This window comes from Cuculus canorus, chromosome 3 (genome assembly GCF_017976375.1).
Source record: "Cuculus canorus isolate bCucCan1 chromosome 3, bCucCan1.pri, whole genome shotgun sequence".
Classification (NCBI taxonomy): domain Eukaryota; kingdom Metazoa; phylum Chordata; class Aves; order Cuculiformes; family Cuculidae; genus Cuculus; species Cuculus canorus.
This window is the reverse complement of record NC_071403.1, coordinates 52,193,051-52,205,799: the sequence shown is the minus strand read 5'-3', so window position 1 is coordinate 52,205,799 and position 12,749 is coordinate 52,193,051. Positions and strand designations below refer to the sequence as shown.

The window sequence follows — 12,749 nt, the reverse complement described above, 5'->3', positions numbered from 1 at the left end:
TTTCCTGATATCCAGTCCGAACCTCCCCTGGCACAGCTTGAGGCCATTCCCCCTTGTCCTGTCCCCTGTCACTTGGGAGAAGAGGCCAGCTCCCTCCTCTCCACAACCTCCCTTCAGGTAGTTGTAGAAAGCAATAAGGTCTGCCCTCAGCCTCCTCTTCTCAAGGCTAAACAACCCCAGTGCCCTCAGCCGCTCCCCCTAAGACTTGTTCTCCAGCCCCTTCACCAGCTTCATTGCTCTCTTCTGGACACACTCCAGAGCCTCAACATCCTTCTTGGAGCAAGGGGCCAAAAATTGAACACAATATTCGAGGTGTGGTCTCACCAGTGCCGAGTACAGAGGGAGAATAACCTCCCTGGTCCTGCTGGCCACGCCGTTTCTGATACAAGCCAAGATGCCATTGGCCTTCTTGGCCACCTGGGCACACTGCTGGCTCCCTGAGAGCCCGGTGCAGCCGCCGCCGCGGGTGCCGACAGGCGGGTCGGTGCTCGGCGGCGCCCGCAGGGGTCGCTCTGGCGGAGGCGCCGGTCGCGCCGCGGGGTCCGGGCCGTGCGGGGGGCGTCGCGCACAAGCCGGGCGCGAGTTGCAGGCGGGCGGCGGCGCTCGCTGTAACTCGACACCGAGCGGAGAGACGGCAGCGAGAGCGGCGGCGGAGGAGGAGGAGAGGAGCCGCGGGGAGCGGGATGGTGACCACCTCCTTCCCCTCCCCTTAGCGGCGCTCCGCCGCAGCGCCGGGGACTCTCGCCCTTCGCGGGGCCGGGCGCAGCCGGCGATGGGGACGGGACGAGTCCCCTGAGCTCCCGGGAACTTTTCCCCGCCGCGGGCAGCCGAGCAGGCGGATGGAGGATGCGCTTTCCCCGGCGGGCTGCGTGACCCGGCGGCTGCAGAGGGGAGGATGAAGAAGAAGCAGCAGCGCGGCGGGGACTGCCCGGAGCCCCGCTCCCCGGCCGGAGGGGTCCCGGCCCCGGCTCCGAGCCAGAGCGGGGGCTGGAAGAGGCGGCGGCCCCTCTCGCTGCTGCCTTTCCTCTCGCTGCGCGACTACGGCTTCTGCATGGCCGCCCTGCTGCTCTTCTGCACGGGCTCCCTCTTCTACCAGCTCAACGGGGGGCCTCCGCACTTTCTGCTGGACCTGCGGCACTATCTGGGTAAGGGCAGGCGGCGGCGGAGACTTGTTGCGGCTTCTCCTCCCTCCCTCGCCACCCGTGGCGGCTGGGCTGCAGCCTCGCTGCCCCGGCGTCCCCACCCCCTGGCTGCCCCCAGAGGCTGGCGGGCAGCCCTAGGATGTTGGGGGGCAGCCCGGAGAGCCCCGGGGCGGGTGGCAGCCCGAGCCCGAGGAGGATGTTGAGGGGCAGCCCGAGGAAGCTGGGGGGGGGGGGGCAGCTCGGAGGAGGGTGTTGGGGGGCAGCCCGAAGATGTTGAGGGGCAGCCCGGAGAGCCTGTGGGGGCTGGTGGGTGCTGCCCGGAGGAGGATGTTGGGGGGCAGCCCAAAGAGGCTGGGGGGCTGCCCGAAGCTGGGGGCATCCCGGAGAGCCCGGGCAGCTGGGAGGAGTGGGGGAGTGGGCTGCCGGAGGAGGCTGGTGGGGGCAGCCCGGAGAGGTTGGGGGCGATGGGACAGCCCGAGCCCGAGGAAGATGTTGGGGGGCTGCCTGAGGAGGCTGGGGGGGCTTCCCGAGGCTGGGGGCTGCCATTGGGAGGCAGCCCGGGGGGCCTATGGGGGTCTGCCCGAGGATGTTAGGGGGTAGCCTGAGGATGTTGGGGGGCTGCCCGGTGCTGTGGTACCCGGGAGGGTTGTGCAGGTGGGACGGTGAGTTCTAATAGCGAGGTGGGAAGGGCAGGCGTCGCCCTAGGGAGCGGGATGCGCCCCGTCGGAAGTTAATTTTAGCGAAAGGTGGAGTCCCCCGTGAGAGCCGAGGAGGGCTCTTTGTCTGCCCGGTGGCCGCCGCAGGGCGCAGTCCTCCGGCTCCCCCCGCCTGCCCTCGGGGCCGGGAGGGCAGTGCCGTCCCCTGCCGGAGGGGGTGGGGTGCGGCAGGAGTGGGGGGACGGAGTTACAGATGGCAGAAGATGCTCTAGCGAAAGAAAACCCGACAGCACAGAAAACAAAATCCTCCCTCAAGCAAGCAAACTCCCCCCCTCACCAAGCAAGCAAACAAACCATCCCAACACATACACTTGGTGAAACCAGCATCCATCCCTGTGCAGCTGGTTTGCTACTGGAGAGAAAGGTGAGCTAGCAGGGTCGGAACAGCAGCGCCGAGGTAGTGGAGCTCAGGGACATAGTTTAGTGGCAGATAGGAATAGTTGGACTCGATGATCCAAGAGGTCTTTTCCAACCTGGTGATTCTGTGATTCACACCGGCACTGCCTGTGTGACCCGGACAGGGATGCAGGTACAAGCCCCATGCTGGGGGATGCAGTTTTCATCCTCTCGATGTCCACAAGTTTGCACGTGTTTTTTCTCTTGGTGCCCGGTTTCCCCATCGATAAATGTTGCTTCCCTGCTTGATGGTGAAGTTGTTAAAAACAGTGTCTCCCGAGGTCATGCAAGTACCTCAGACTCACAGGGCTTTTCAAATAAGGGATGAAAATTAAGGGTTTCTCCATATGGAAGCACTGCTGCAGAAGAATTTGTGGTGTGAGGTTTTACCACATTAGGCAGGCTGTGTTACTTGTCCGTGAAGGTAAGTCTCTGGTGGTAAATGCCGGAGAAGGGCAATCCATGGGAGTTGGAACTATATGATCTTTAAGGTCCCTTCCAACCCTGGCTATTCTATGATTCTGCTATTCTATGATAAAAGGTAGTGTTAGACTGTGAACAGAAATACAGTACTTATATTTCAGAAAAATAAGATGAAAATTAATATCTGTGTGTACATATTTTGTGAATATGTTGTGAATAGAACTCTGCATGTGTGTTGCTTTTCTTTAAGGGAAAACTGTCCCAGATAACTGACTTAGATATCTGATGAGAGGGTATGGAGAGGACACAGGGCAGTGGGACAAGAGGCAACAAACACAAGTTGCAACAAGGGAAATTCCAGTGAGATATTAGGTAAAAAAATTTTCAATGTGAGGGTAGTGAAACATTGGAGCAGGCTATCCAGGGAGGTTGGGATTCCCTTGCAGATATTCAGAACTCAGTTGAATGTGCCCCTGAGCAACACAATTTTTCCCCTGCTTTGGGTCAGAGTGGAGTAGGGATAGGGCCAGGTGAACAGAAGCCTTTTCCAGTTCACATTATTCTGTGATTCTGCTGTAACTGGAGAACAACTTAAATGAAAGTTCAAATAAGAACAGGAGAACATACTGCCTTTTAGGCTTGGATTTTAATGATTTTTTTTCTTTCTTCCTTTAATGTTACAATTAGGAAGCAGTTTCTCCTTTGAAGAAGAAAAGGACAGATTTTCCACCAAGCTGGAAGCAGATTTTGTTACAATTGATTGACTCTTTAATTGGAACAAGCAAAGATCTCTGTTTTTTTCAAAGCAAAGTTGATGTCAACTTTTTTTTTTTTTTTTATTTTAGTCTTTATCAGGGATGAATGTAAGGTTGGCTTGTGTGGGAATAGACGGTGAGAAACACTGAGTTACGCATCTTCTCACTTTGGTCTCTTGTCTACTTTTAAGGGATCTGAAAAATAAAAGCTAGGATCTGCTACCCTAACTCCTCTAGCCAGTAGTTGTGTCTCTGCTGGAAAATCTTCTGAGGCCTGTAGATGAAAGGCTTGGAAACCACTGCGTCTTGGTGAATGGGTCATGATAATTTTTGTGCAAGTGCAGAAAAGCCTTTATTGTGTGTGCCTGAACGTGGTAAGCCTCTGGGGAGGGAGATCAGTCTTCTTTGAAACTGGTTTGGGTTTTTTTTTTTTGCTTTGAAGTGTTGCCTCCTCTTGGGAGAAAGTAGACAAACCTATTAATATCCACGCATTAATAAATTCCTGCACTTGTTATATCAATTAATGTAGGAGTTTCCTCCCTGTGCCTGGGTCACCTGGGATGCTGAGAAGATGGGGACTTATCTTGCATCCTGCAGCAGGCCAGTGGCTGAGAGGAAAGCAGAGCCCTTGTGGCTGGAGTCCTAGGACTGCTAAGCAAGCTGTGCTGCTGTCTCTGCAGAGAAGCAGAGCGTATTTTGCCTGGATGCTGAGATGCATGCTTGCATGCTATCTTCTGAAGTTATTTTACACTTCATTGGTGTGCAGTTTCACTTGAGATATCAAAGGAGATCCATATGGATGACATTGCCAAAGATTATTATTTTTATTACTGAGTGTAGGTTTTGCAAAAATGATGCATACTCCTTAGAATAGCCATTGCCAAGTTTTGCAAATTATGAACAGGTTTTTTGTAAGTAGATATTGTTTGTTTTCTAGGGCACTAACAGAAATGTTTGAAGGAATAGGTATTGGCCATCCAGTCCAGCTAATTACCGAAGCCCTATATATTTGCATGTGTTTTAAACAACAGTTGGACTCGTGAAGTCTCATGATGTTAACAAAAAAAATAACTTTTTTTTTTTTTTCCCCCTGAAGCCACAGATCCGGTGTACAAGCAGCTCTTTCCTTCCATTCCTCCCAACCCACAATTTACGGTGTTAAAATTTAAATCCCCAGGCAGAAAGGAATAGTTCATTTGCAAACCATGTTTGCAGCATGTGAATTTTGCAACCGCCATTATTGTATTTAAATTTTCAAGAATCAAGAAGGCTTAGACCAAAAGGAAAATTGTTTTCTCTGTTTTACTACTTGTGGCCTCCACAGGGTGGGAAGAGGTCGTCTTGCCTGGCTTTGGGGTTTTTATTTACGTTGCAAGTTTCAGTGTGCTGGTCGTGGTTAGTGATGTTACTCTGGAGGGAATGGTTGGATGTTTTTTTACCTTAGAACTTGAAAGGATGTTCCTAAGTCAGAACACAAAATTTCAATAGTGATCAGGATAGAAATCATACTTATATCTGACAGGTGTGTGCATCAGAGAAAATCTGGACAGTGTGAAACCACTGGGGCTGAGAAACTTCCGTTTTGTTCTTAGGCCTGCATCATACTCAGTGGAGGAGCAGGAATAAGTTTCTTTTCAAAGGAATTAAGTATGAAGATTTGCAGGTTCTATGAACTTTCCTTTGATGGTGGTGGGGATGAGTGCGTTTTCACAATATTCAGGCTAGTAGTAATTTTTTTCCTCCTGGACTAACTTCTCTGTCCTTATGGATCTCCCTTCTTGTTTGATTGCCATGCTGACTAGGGGAAACTGTTGAAAAAGCATTGTGTCAGCTTATGTAGGGGAGAAGGTAGCTATATTCATAATTTCCACTTTGCCGTGCCTTCTCTTTTCTTGTAAAATTCTAGCAGCGTTACATGGAGGAAGTGACAGCAGATTAGTAGATATGAGGCTGTGTTTCGTTATTTATGCTGTTCTGACTTCAGGCTCATAAGGTGATAGTTCAGAGGACAGAAACGTCTGTGGAAAGCTTACAGTTTCTGCTATCTATTCTGGCTGTGGGTCACGAGAATGTGGCTCAAGTTTCACACGGTAGTCATGCTATCAGGGTGGATCTATACTCCTGGTTTTCTGCATGTAATTGGTGGGGGCATGGACGTTAGTGGGTTATTTCTAAAGAATCTGTAGAAGATACTTAGAAGTATGTCTGTTGCCAGTAGGCTTAAACTTGCTGTATGGGGGTGCATAGCAGTTCATTCAAGAGCTCCAAAAAAATGGAAAGCTTAAAATCCGCCAGGCTTTCCAGTAATAAACTGGAGTACTGGGACTTGCACAACGTCTATGAGGTCTTGCTTGTTGATTCTGCCAAGGTAACCCTGGCTCGGTAATCAAAACCCGGCTCCAGCAGTGGGAGGAAGTGAGAAGAGTCTTCCCTTACATGTGTAAGACAGAAATCGTAAATCTTGGACAGCCCTGTGGCTTTTAGGGAACGCGCTGGGGACGGGAATGTGCTGGGGACTCCATTCCCCTGAAACTGCAGTGGTTCTGCATTGCTTTATTCTTCCCTGCTTTGGCTTGTGATATATACTTACTTCACAATACAAAAAAAGGAGTTTTTCTGGGGGCTGGTAGCAGCTGTCTAATGGCCAGTAAAAAAAAAAATATATCTTTTGATCTTCAGTGTTTGCAGTGCAAACTTGTTTATGTCAGTTTAAGCATTTCCACTGTTGGACTCCCCCGGAGCCTGCCAAAAAGTACGCCGGTTTGATTGCACATGGAAGTTGCCTGTGCTGTGCGCTTCCTATGCAAGATGAAAGACTTAGAGGCCAGATTGTTCTTCAAACAATCTCTATATTGCTCTCTGCTGTCACTCTTTATGCCACTGAATGCTCTCAGGTATTTTGGCCAAATGTGCTCAGTAGGCTTAAAGTTGTCACAACAACAGTTATTTATTTTAGACATGTGGGGAAATAGAACCATAATTTTCTCAAACAGAACTAGCAGAAAGAAATCTGAGTGTTTGAGGAGGTTGTAACAAAAGTCTTCAAAATATTTAAAACTAAAGACAAAATGAAACTTTTTTTCAGTTGAAACAGTATGGATTTGCTTTATTCTGGTAAGGTGTTTTGAGGTAGGTTCCACCCCTCCCCTTCTGAGGTGTCTGGCTTTTTAACATGTTAACATGTTAAGAGAGGGACAGAAAAGAAGACTTGACTATCCAAAGCAGGCAGTAAAAGTGGCTGTCAGTGAAGCTGTGGGGAGGAGGGGAAGCAACAGCTGGGGGACTTCTTAGAGGGATGGTTTGAATTTTTTATTCTGGTAATAGTGATTTCATATCTAAAATGATGGAAAGCACAGAATTCTTCAGGGCAAGCTTTTCTAAACAATAAAAGCACCTAGCATGATCTGTTGTAGGTAAGCAGTATGCTGCTGTCTTATGGCCAAAAAGGGTTTTCTCATCCACTTTTGTTTTGCACTTGCATTATGGATTCATTACAGTTTTGAAGGCCCTTCAAAAGTGTGATTAGGAGAAACATACTCGGGAAAGACAGCCAGATTTATGGATGAGGTTTACTGTATGGGGATACAATACCTGTGTTTTAAATTAATATGCTCTTAACATGGCCTTGGTTATGTTCTTATTGACAGATTTTTTCTTGTTTTCAAGAACATGTAGTGTTCTCAAAAGAGCTCTTCTGTACTTTGAAGCGTTTTGATTTTTATCTGTCTTTTCAATGGATTGTTTAGTTCCATTGCACTTGGAATTTATTGCATTTTAAAATTGATAAACATTGTGAGGAACTGAAGAGTCAGTTTAGAATCTGCTTCCTCACGCCTTGAGAAGAGATGATTTGAACCAAAATGACAAGTATGTACCTATATCTTTCTTAATTAACTTTTCTGTCCTCGTTGGACTTCCTCATTTTTCTACTGTAAATGCCATACGTATTATCTTTTAGATGAAATAGATTTGGACTTCCACTTATCTAAGCTTTTTGGTTACAAGTGAGCTTTTTCTGGGGACAAAAGATGTGCCTCCTCTCCAAGAGGCCTTTGTTAAAAGGCTGCATGACTGGCTCATCACACACAGCTCATCTAATTGTAACGTTAACAAAGCTCTATTTAATGCATGAGACTGTTAAGGAATGGAGAACCATCGTGAATCTCGTTTTATGACTGTCTTGAGTCTTTTCCTTTCAAAAAGATGAAGTGGTCACTCAACTGCATTATCCTGACTAGCCATAAAATACTGTGTACAGGGAAGTCATAGCAGAAAATGTTTAGGACTGTGAATGTGCAGGGATGTTACTTTAAATATATATGGAAAATTGGACAGCATTTATTCATAGGTGTATTTTCTGCTTTCAAAATCAGACTTCAGTTTGGGAATCGGGTATTGCATATATGCAGGTGTGTGCATTTTTTCTGTTTCATATTGTCAATTTCGTTGGCAAGGAATTTGAGGGATTAATTCAGTTTCTGATGAGAGGGAATATTACTACAGCTTTTTCAAAAATGTATTTAGTTTTAGTTTACTTTTAGGTTGTATGACAGTGGGGTGTATACACCTGTGAGAGGACAAGTCTACTGGTTAAATGGGATGCTCCACTTGGGCTTGAGGAGATGAGGGAGGCTTCAGTTCCCTGCCCTGACAGACTTCATGTGACATTGAACAAGTTGTGTATTATTTCTGTCTGCATTTAATCCCCTTCTGTCCAAAGGACATTTTGAAGATAAATGCGTAACAGAATATAATATTCTCAGATTACAGTGATTGTAGCCGTAGAAATACTTAAAGGAAAAGATTCTTGTGATAAATCCTATTGTTATGGAGAGATTTTGGCCGTATCAAAGCGATAAGGCAGAAAAAGAATGTTTGAAGGCAGCTTCTGTGTAGGCTGAGACAAAGTCAGTGGTTGAGCTACTTTTCTTTCAAGAGTATTGTCATTGTTCATTAACAGTCTCTGTGTAGTTTTACTTCAGGAGTTATTGCTATAATTGTTTTCCAGATTCTCATCAGTTTTTATATGTGTCCTCATATAAAAGATTCAATGTCCAGGAGAAAGTGAGTCACTTATTTCTCGTTTCCAGTGGTGCTGCTTGGAATTGATTTGCAAAAATAAAAATAAAAATGCAGTTTCTTGAAGCTTTGTTCACCCAAAGTGAGTGGCAACACTCACTTTGAGCTCTATTAGGGAGTATTCAGCCAAAATGAATCATGGCTGTCATGGAAGGAAAAAAGTGGTTGATGCAGTGCTTCTCATATTTTCATATGAAATAAGTGGGGAGGAAGATTGCTTCAGCTTAGGGTTTGACAAAGAATGATAAGCATTAAAGGCTGCCAGAAAAGAAGACCCTCTAGCAAAAATAACTCATAAAAAAAAGCTTCAAGACTTAATGCTCTGTGGGGGAAATAAAGACTGTCTAATTTTTTTTCCTTAACTCTAGTAAAGGATCTGAGATTAACATCAGTGCTAGCTCTGCTGCACTGATTCTTGATAAAACTGTTTTGAAATCAATAGTGCATGTTAAAATCAGCAGTGACATTAAGTGTAAAGTTTTCATTTGTTATTTTTAGTATAGGTCTATATTGTCAAAATTTGTTGAACATATGGTGAAGGTATAATGAAGGGACTTAAGTTTGATGTGACTTTTGGTGGAATTACTCTGTAAAGTGGTTGAACAGGTCAAATAAGATCCTAGGACTGTTCTGACACAGAAGCTTGAAACTGTAACACAGTGGGAGAAAAAGAGCAACGCTTTTTTTTTTTTTGTATCTGATATTTTTCAGGTATCCTTTTCTACTCCCTATTTCCAGTTGTTAATTGTTTCTTTTTCCCCCCTGTCCTCCTCTTCTGATCCCGTCATTTGAATTCATATATTTATAACCAGACAGTTTCTAATATCTCTTGTGTCTAGCAAGAAACTGGAATTACCGAAATTGCTTGAGTGTGTTTTGTATGATACTCACTCCAATTTTTTTGAATGTAGATTTTGGGCACTTAAGAGAGCCCTTCTTTCTGGATTGTTGTCTTAGCCTTGTGAAAGGCTTGCACTTGTTAACTTTTGGCTCTTGTTACCCATTCAAGAAGAGCACTGCTGGTTATTGTGGTCTTGTAGCTGTCTCTCTTTGCAAAGCCATATTCACAGGTGAGATCTAAGAGTTTGTTTTCATCTTAGACGGGAGAAAATAGTCTGTTTATAGGTGTGGGGTTTTTTTTTTTTTGGAAGTTGTGACTTTGCACCTGCTGCTGACCCCCTGTGAGCGCTGTTTTAAATTGCAGCACTGTGAAAGGAAGCCCTGTGTGCTTCCGCTGTCAGAGCCGAGGGGTGAATAGCCACTCTGTGTGCTCATGGGAGTGTGTATGAGCACGCTTACCAAAATAAATTGCTACATTATTATTCAGGGCAGATAGTTTTCAAGGATGTGTTTGCACCTCTTTCTAATTAGATTGTCTTTCCTGAAGAATCGGGTGGATGGGGCATGTCCCTCTGCCTCCCTTCTGTGTATAGTTAACTTTTGGAGCCAGGTATTGCAGGGGTCCAGGGGGTGTGCATTCTTACCACAGGGGCAAGACAGGGACAAGAATCCTTTTGAAATTGATGAGAATTAGGTTCCTCTTTGGATCTCACTGTAAGATTTTATCATTCTCACCTATTTATCTGTATTTCCTGTCATATCAGTGAGGGGAGAGAGGCACTTCCAGGTTGTTATGATTTGTGGCACACATAGGATGCAAGTAGGATCATTCCTTTTCAGAGATGTCAGTAGCCTGTAGCTGTTAGCTTGGAAGAGAATTCTGGGCTTGAGTATGCTCACACTGCTGCCTTTCCCTGGGCAGCAGAGGTGCTTGCCTGTAAAACCTAGTCTGACCGGTGCAGCAGTGGCTCAGAAGCATAAGCTAAAAGCATATGGATTGGGTTTTTTTATTATTATTTTTTTAACTTTCAAGTGAAAGCTGTGGAAAATGATGACACATGACTTTTCACCAAGTAAAGTTTACCCATCATTACTGGTGAGCCGGCAAGTAGATTTTCAAACATAGCTTATGTTTATATAATGAGGCATTTGTTTTTCTTTGTTTTAGAATCTGGGTTAGAGGATGTTTGGAGACTGGAGGGATGGATAGGAAGCGTAGAGCAATTATTAGAGTGAAATTTATTTTATTCTCTGATTCTGCATAGCTGCATGGAGGGAAGCAGCCCCTCTTGTGAGGAAAATAGTTGTATGGCTTTGTTTGTCAGCATGGAAGCACAATGATTAGGTTTGTACTAAGGTTTATGAATACTAATGCTTTAGAAACAGACATTTGGATGCCTGCCAAAGCTTTCTTCTTATCACACTTCATGGTTCAGGGTAGAAGTCATCAGGAGAGTGGGATGGAGATCATGGAGCCGGTGGTGGTTTGAGTAAAGAAGCAGTGCATCTCTGCCATATGTAAACAATGTTTTAGCACCCCCAAGAATGTTTATTTTAAAAGCCTCTTCTGGTTAAGTGGTTAGTTCAGTTTAATGTATCTGCCCAAGAGAGAGGATGCGAGCATAACATTGTACTGGTGCAAAGTCACCAAACTGCTAGAAAGTAACAAATCTGTGAGATGAATAGCCAGTGGCTGGATAAAAGCTACTAGCCAAGGGGATCTGACTTAATATTTCCATTATTGTTTTTTTCAATGTGGAAAGTGCTGGAGATTTGAGGGGAGACGTTCCTCCCTACAGCTGTCCTTGTAGCTTATTGTTAAGTGTTTCTAAAATACATACAGCAAATTTGAAACAAATACGTGAATATTTCATACCTTTTGCCTCACTACTGCTAGGGACTATTGTGAAGCCTCCATTGGTGCTCAGCATTTGCTCGGGATGGCTGGTTACTTTGGAGGAAACTGATAGTCTCAAAGATTTTTACAGAATGTTTCAGCCCAAAGTGAAAGCATGCTCATGAAATCTAAATTCTGTGTGTCTTTTTACCTTGTCAGATCTCCTAAACTGTGTTTGGAAACTCTTGTGCAGATTAGAACTTGCATTGTTTTTCTGAATAGATTGGGTTTGGATTTTTTTAGTTGTTTATTTGTAATATGAAGTTGTACACTTTTGCTCCATGGCAGAGACTTGTATTGAAACAGAGAGATGTGAAGGGACTAGGAAACATGGGGAGATGTGAGAAGAAACCAAGAAATGTTGTTTCAGAAAGCATTTGAGAATTTATCTCACGATAAACCAGTTTCAGTTTCAGATGACAGTAATTTTGTGAATGCCTACAGTAATTGATTAGAGTTATTACGACTTTAGTTTTCTCATAGCATTTAGCAGGAGATAGCGTTAAGTATGGTCACATATTTTTCTTTTTCTTAAATACAACACCGATGTAGTCTGTTTCTTTGGTCTCATTTTCTCTCACCTATTTCCGTACCGTCTTCCAACATGTGAGCACATCCTTTTCCTTCCAGTCTCGCATATACAGGTGGTTGCCCAGTCCTGTTGTTAATTTGTTCCTGTACAGCATCAGACAATGTTTAGCAGCTATTGGTTTCCAAATCCTGTCTTGCTGGTGCTCCTACTTCCATCAGCCACGTTCTCTTTTCCTTGGTGGCTTGCATTATAAAGCAAATACCCTTCCTTTTTTTGTGCTTAACCTACCTCTAGAGAAGAGCATTCTGAAGCTGTGTTGAAAATCAGAAGTGGGATCTTAGAGGAAATGTCCGATGAGTAGCCTGTGCATTTGTGTTCTTAAAAGGTAAGAAAAAATCCTAATGAGGTACTTCGAAATACACAGATATTGGAGCTGGGATATTGGTAGACCTCTTCTGTACAAGTTTGGTGAGATTACAGGTAGAAATTGCATTCAGGTTGGGTGGTGCCAAGAAGAGATTTTTAAATGGGAGAGAACTAGAAGGGGGGGAGGGGATGAACAGGTATCGTGGTGATCAGAAAAAGTTATGCAAGATTTAGACTCTGTATGGCTTTTCTGTAAGGCCTCTCTGAAAGAAGGATTTCAGATTCCCGCTGAAGTCAGCTGGGAGGGGCAGAAGTATCTTCAAAGAGCAACTCAGGCTACCTGTGTCTTTGACAGCTGAGCCCCTGCCTTGTGCACAGAGAAATGCTCAAAGTTTGATGGGAAGAATCTATGTCGTCGTGGTATTTATTCTTAGAAACATTGATTGGTGCCCAGTGGAAGGCTTCCAAAGAGAAGGAGAGGGAAGAGGAGCCTGGAAGTTACACTAGCAAGATTTTTAGATTAATAGATCAGTTCATGTCAGTGGGTCATTGAAACCTAAGTGTTAAGGATGCCTAAAGATATAAAGTGCTGGAAAAATAGTA

General features: G+C 45.0%; 1 protein-coding gene across 1 annotated transcript in view; it reads left to right on the top strand.

Moving 5' to 3' along the window:
* Positions 1-567: 567 nt before the first annotated feature.
* The window catches only part of UST (uronyl 2-sulfotransferase), a 159,799-nt gene continuing 147,617 nt past the window's right edge, over positions 568-12,749 (top strand). The window contains exon 1 of the mRNA XM_054063135.1: positions 568-1,145. Coding sequence (XP_053919110.1) covers positions 896-1,145 — 250 coding nt within the window. The 5' untranslated portion in view covers positions 568-895. The remainder of the gene's footprint in view (positions 1,146-12,749) is intronic.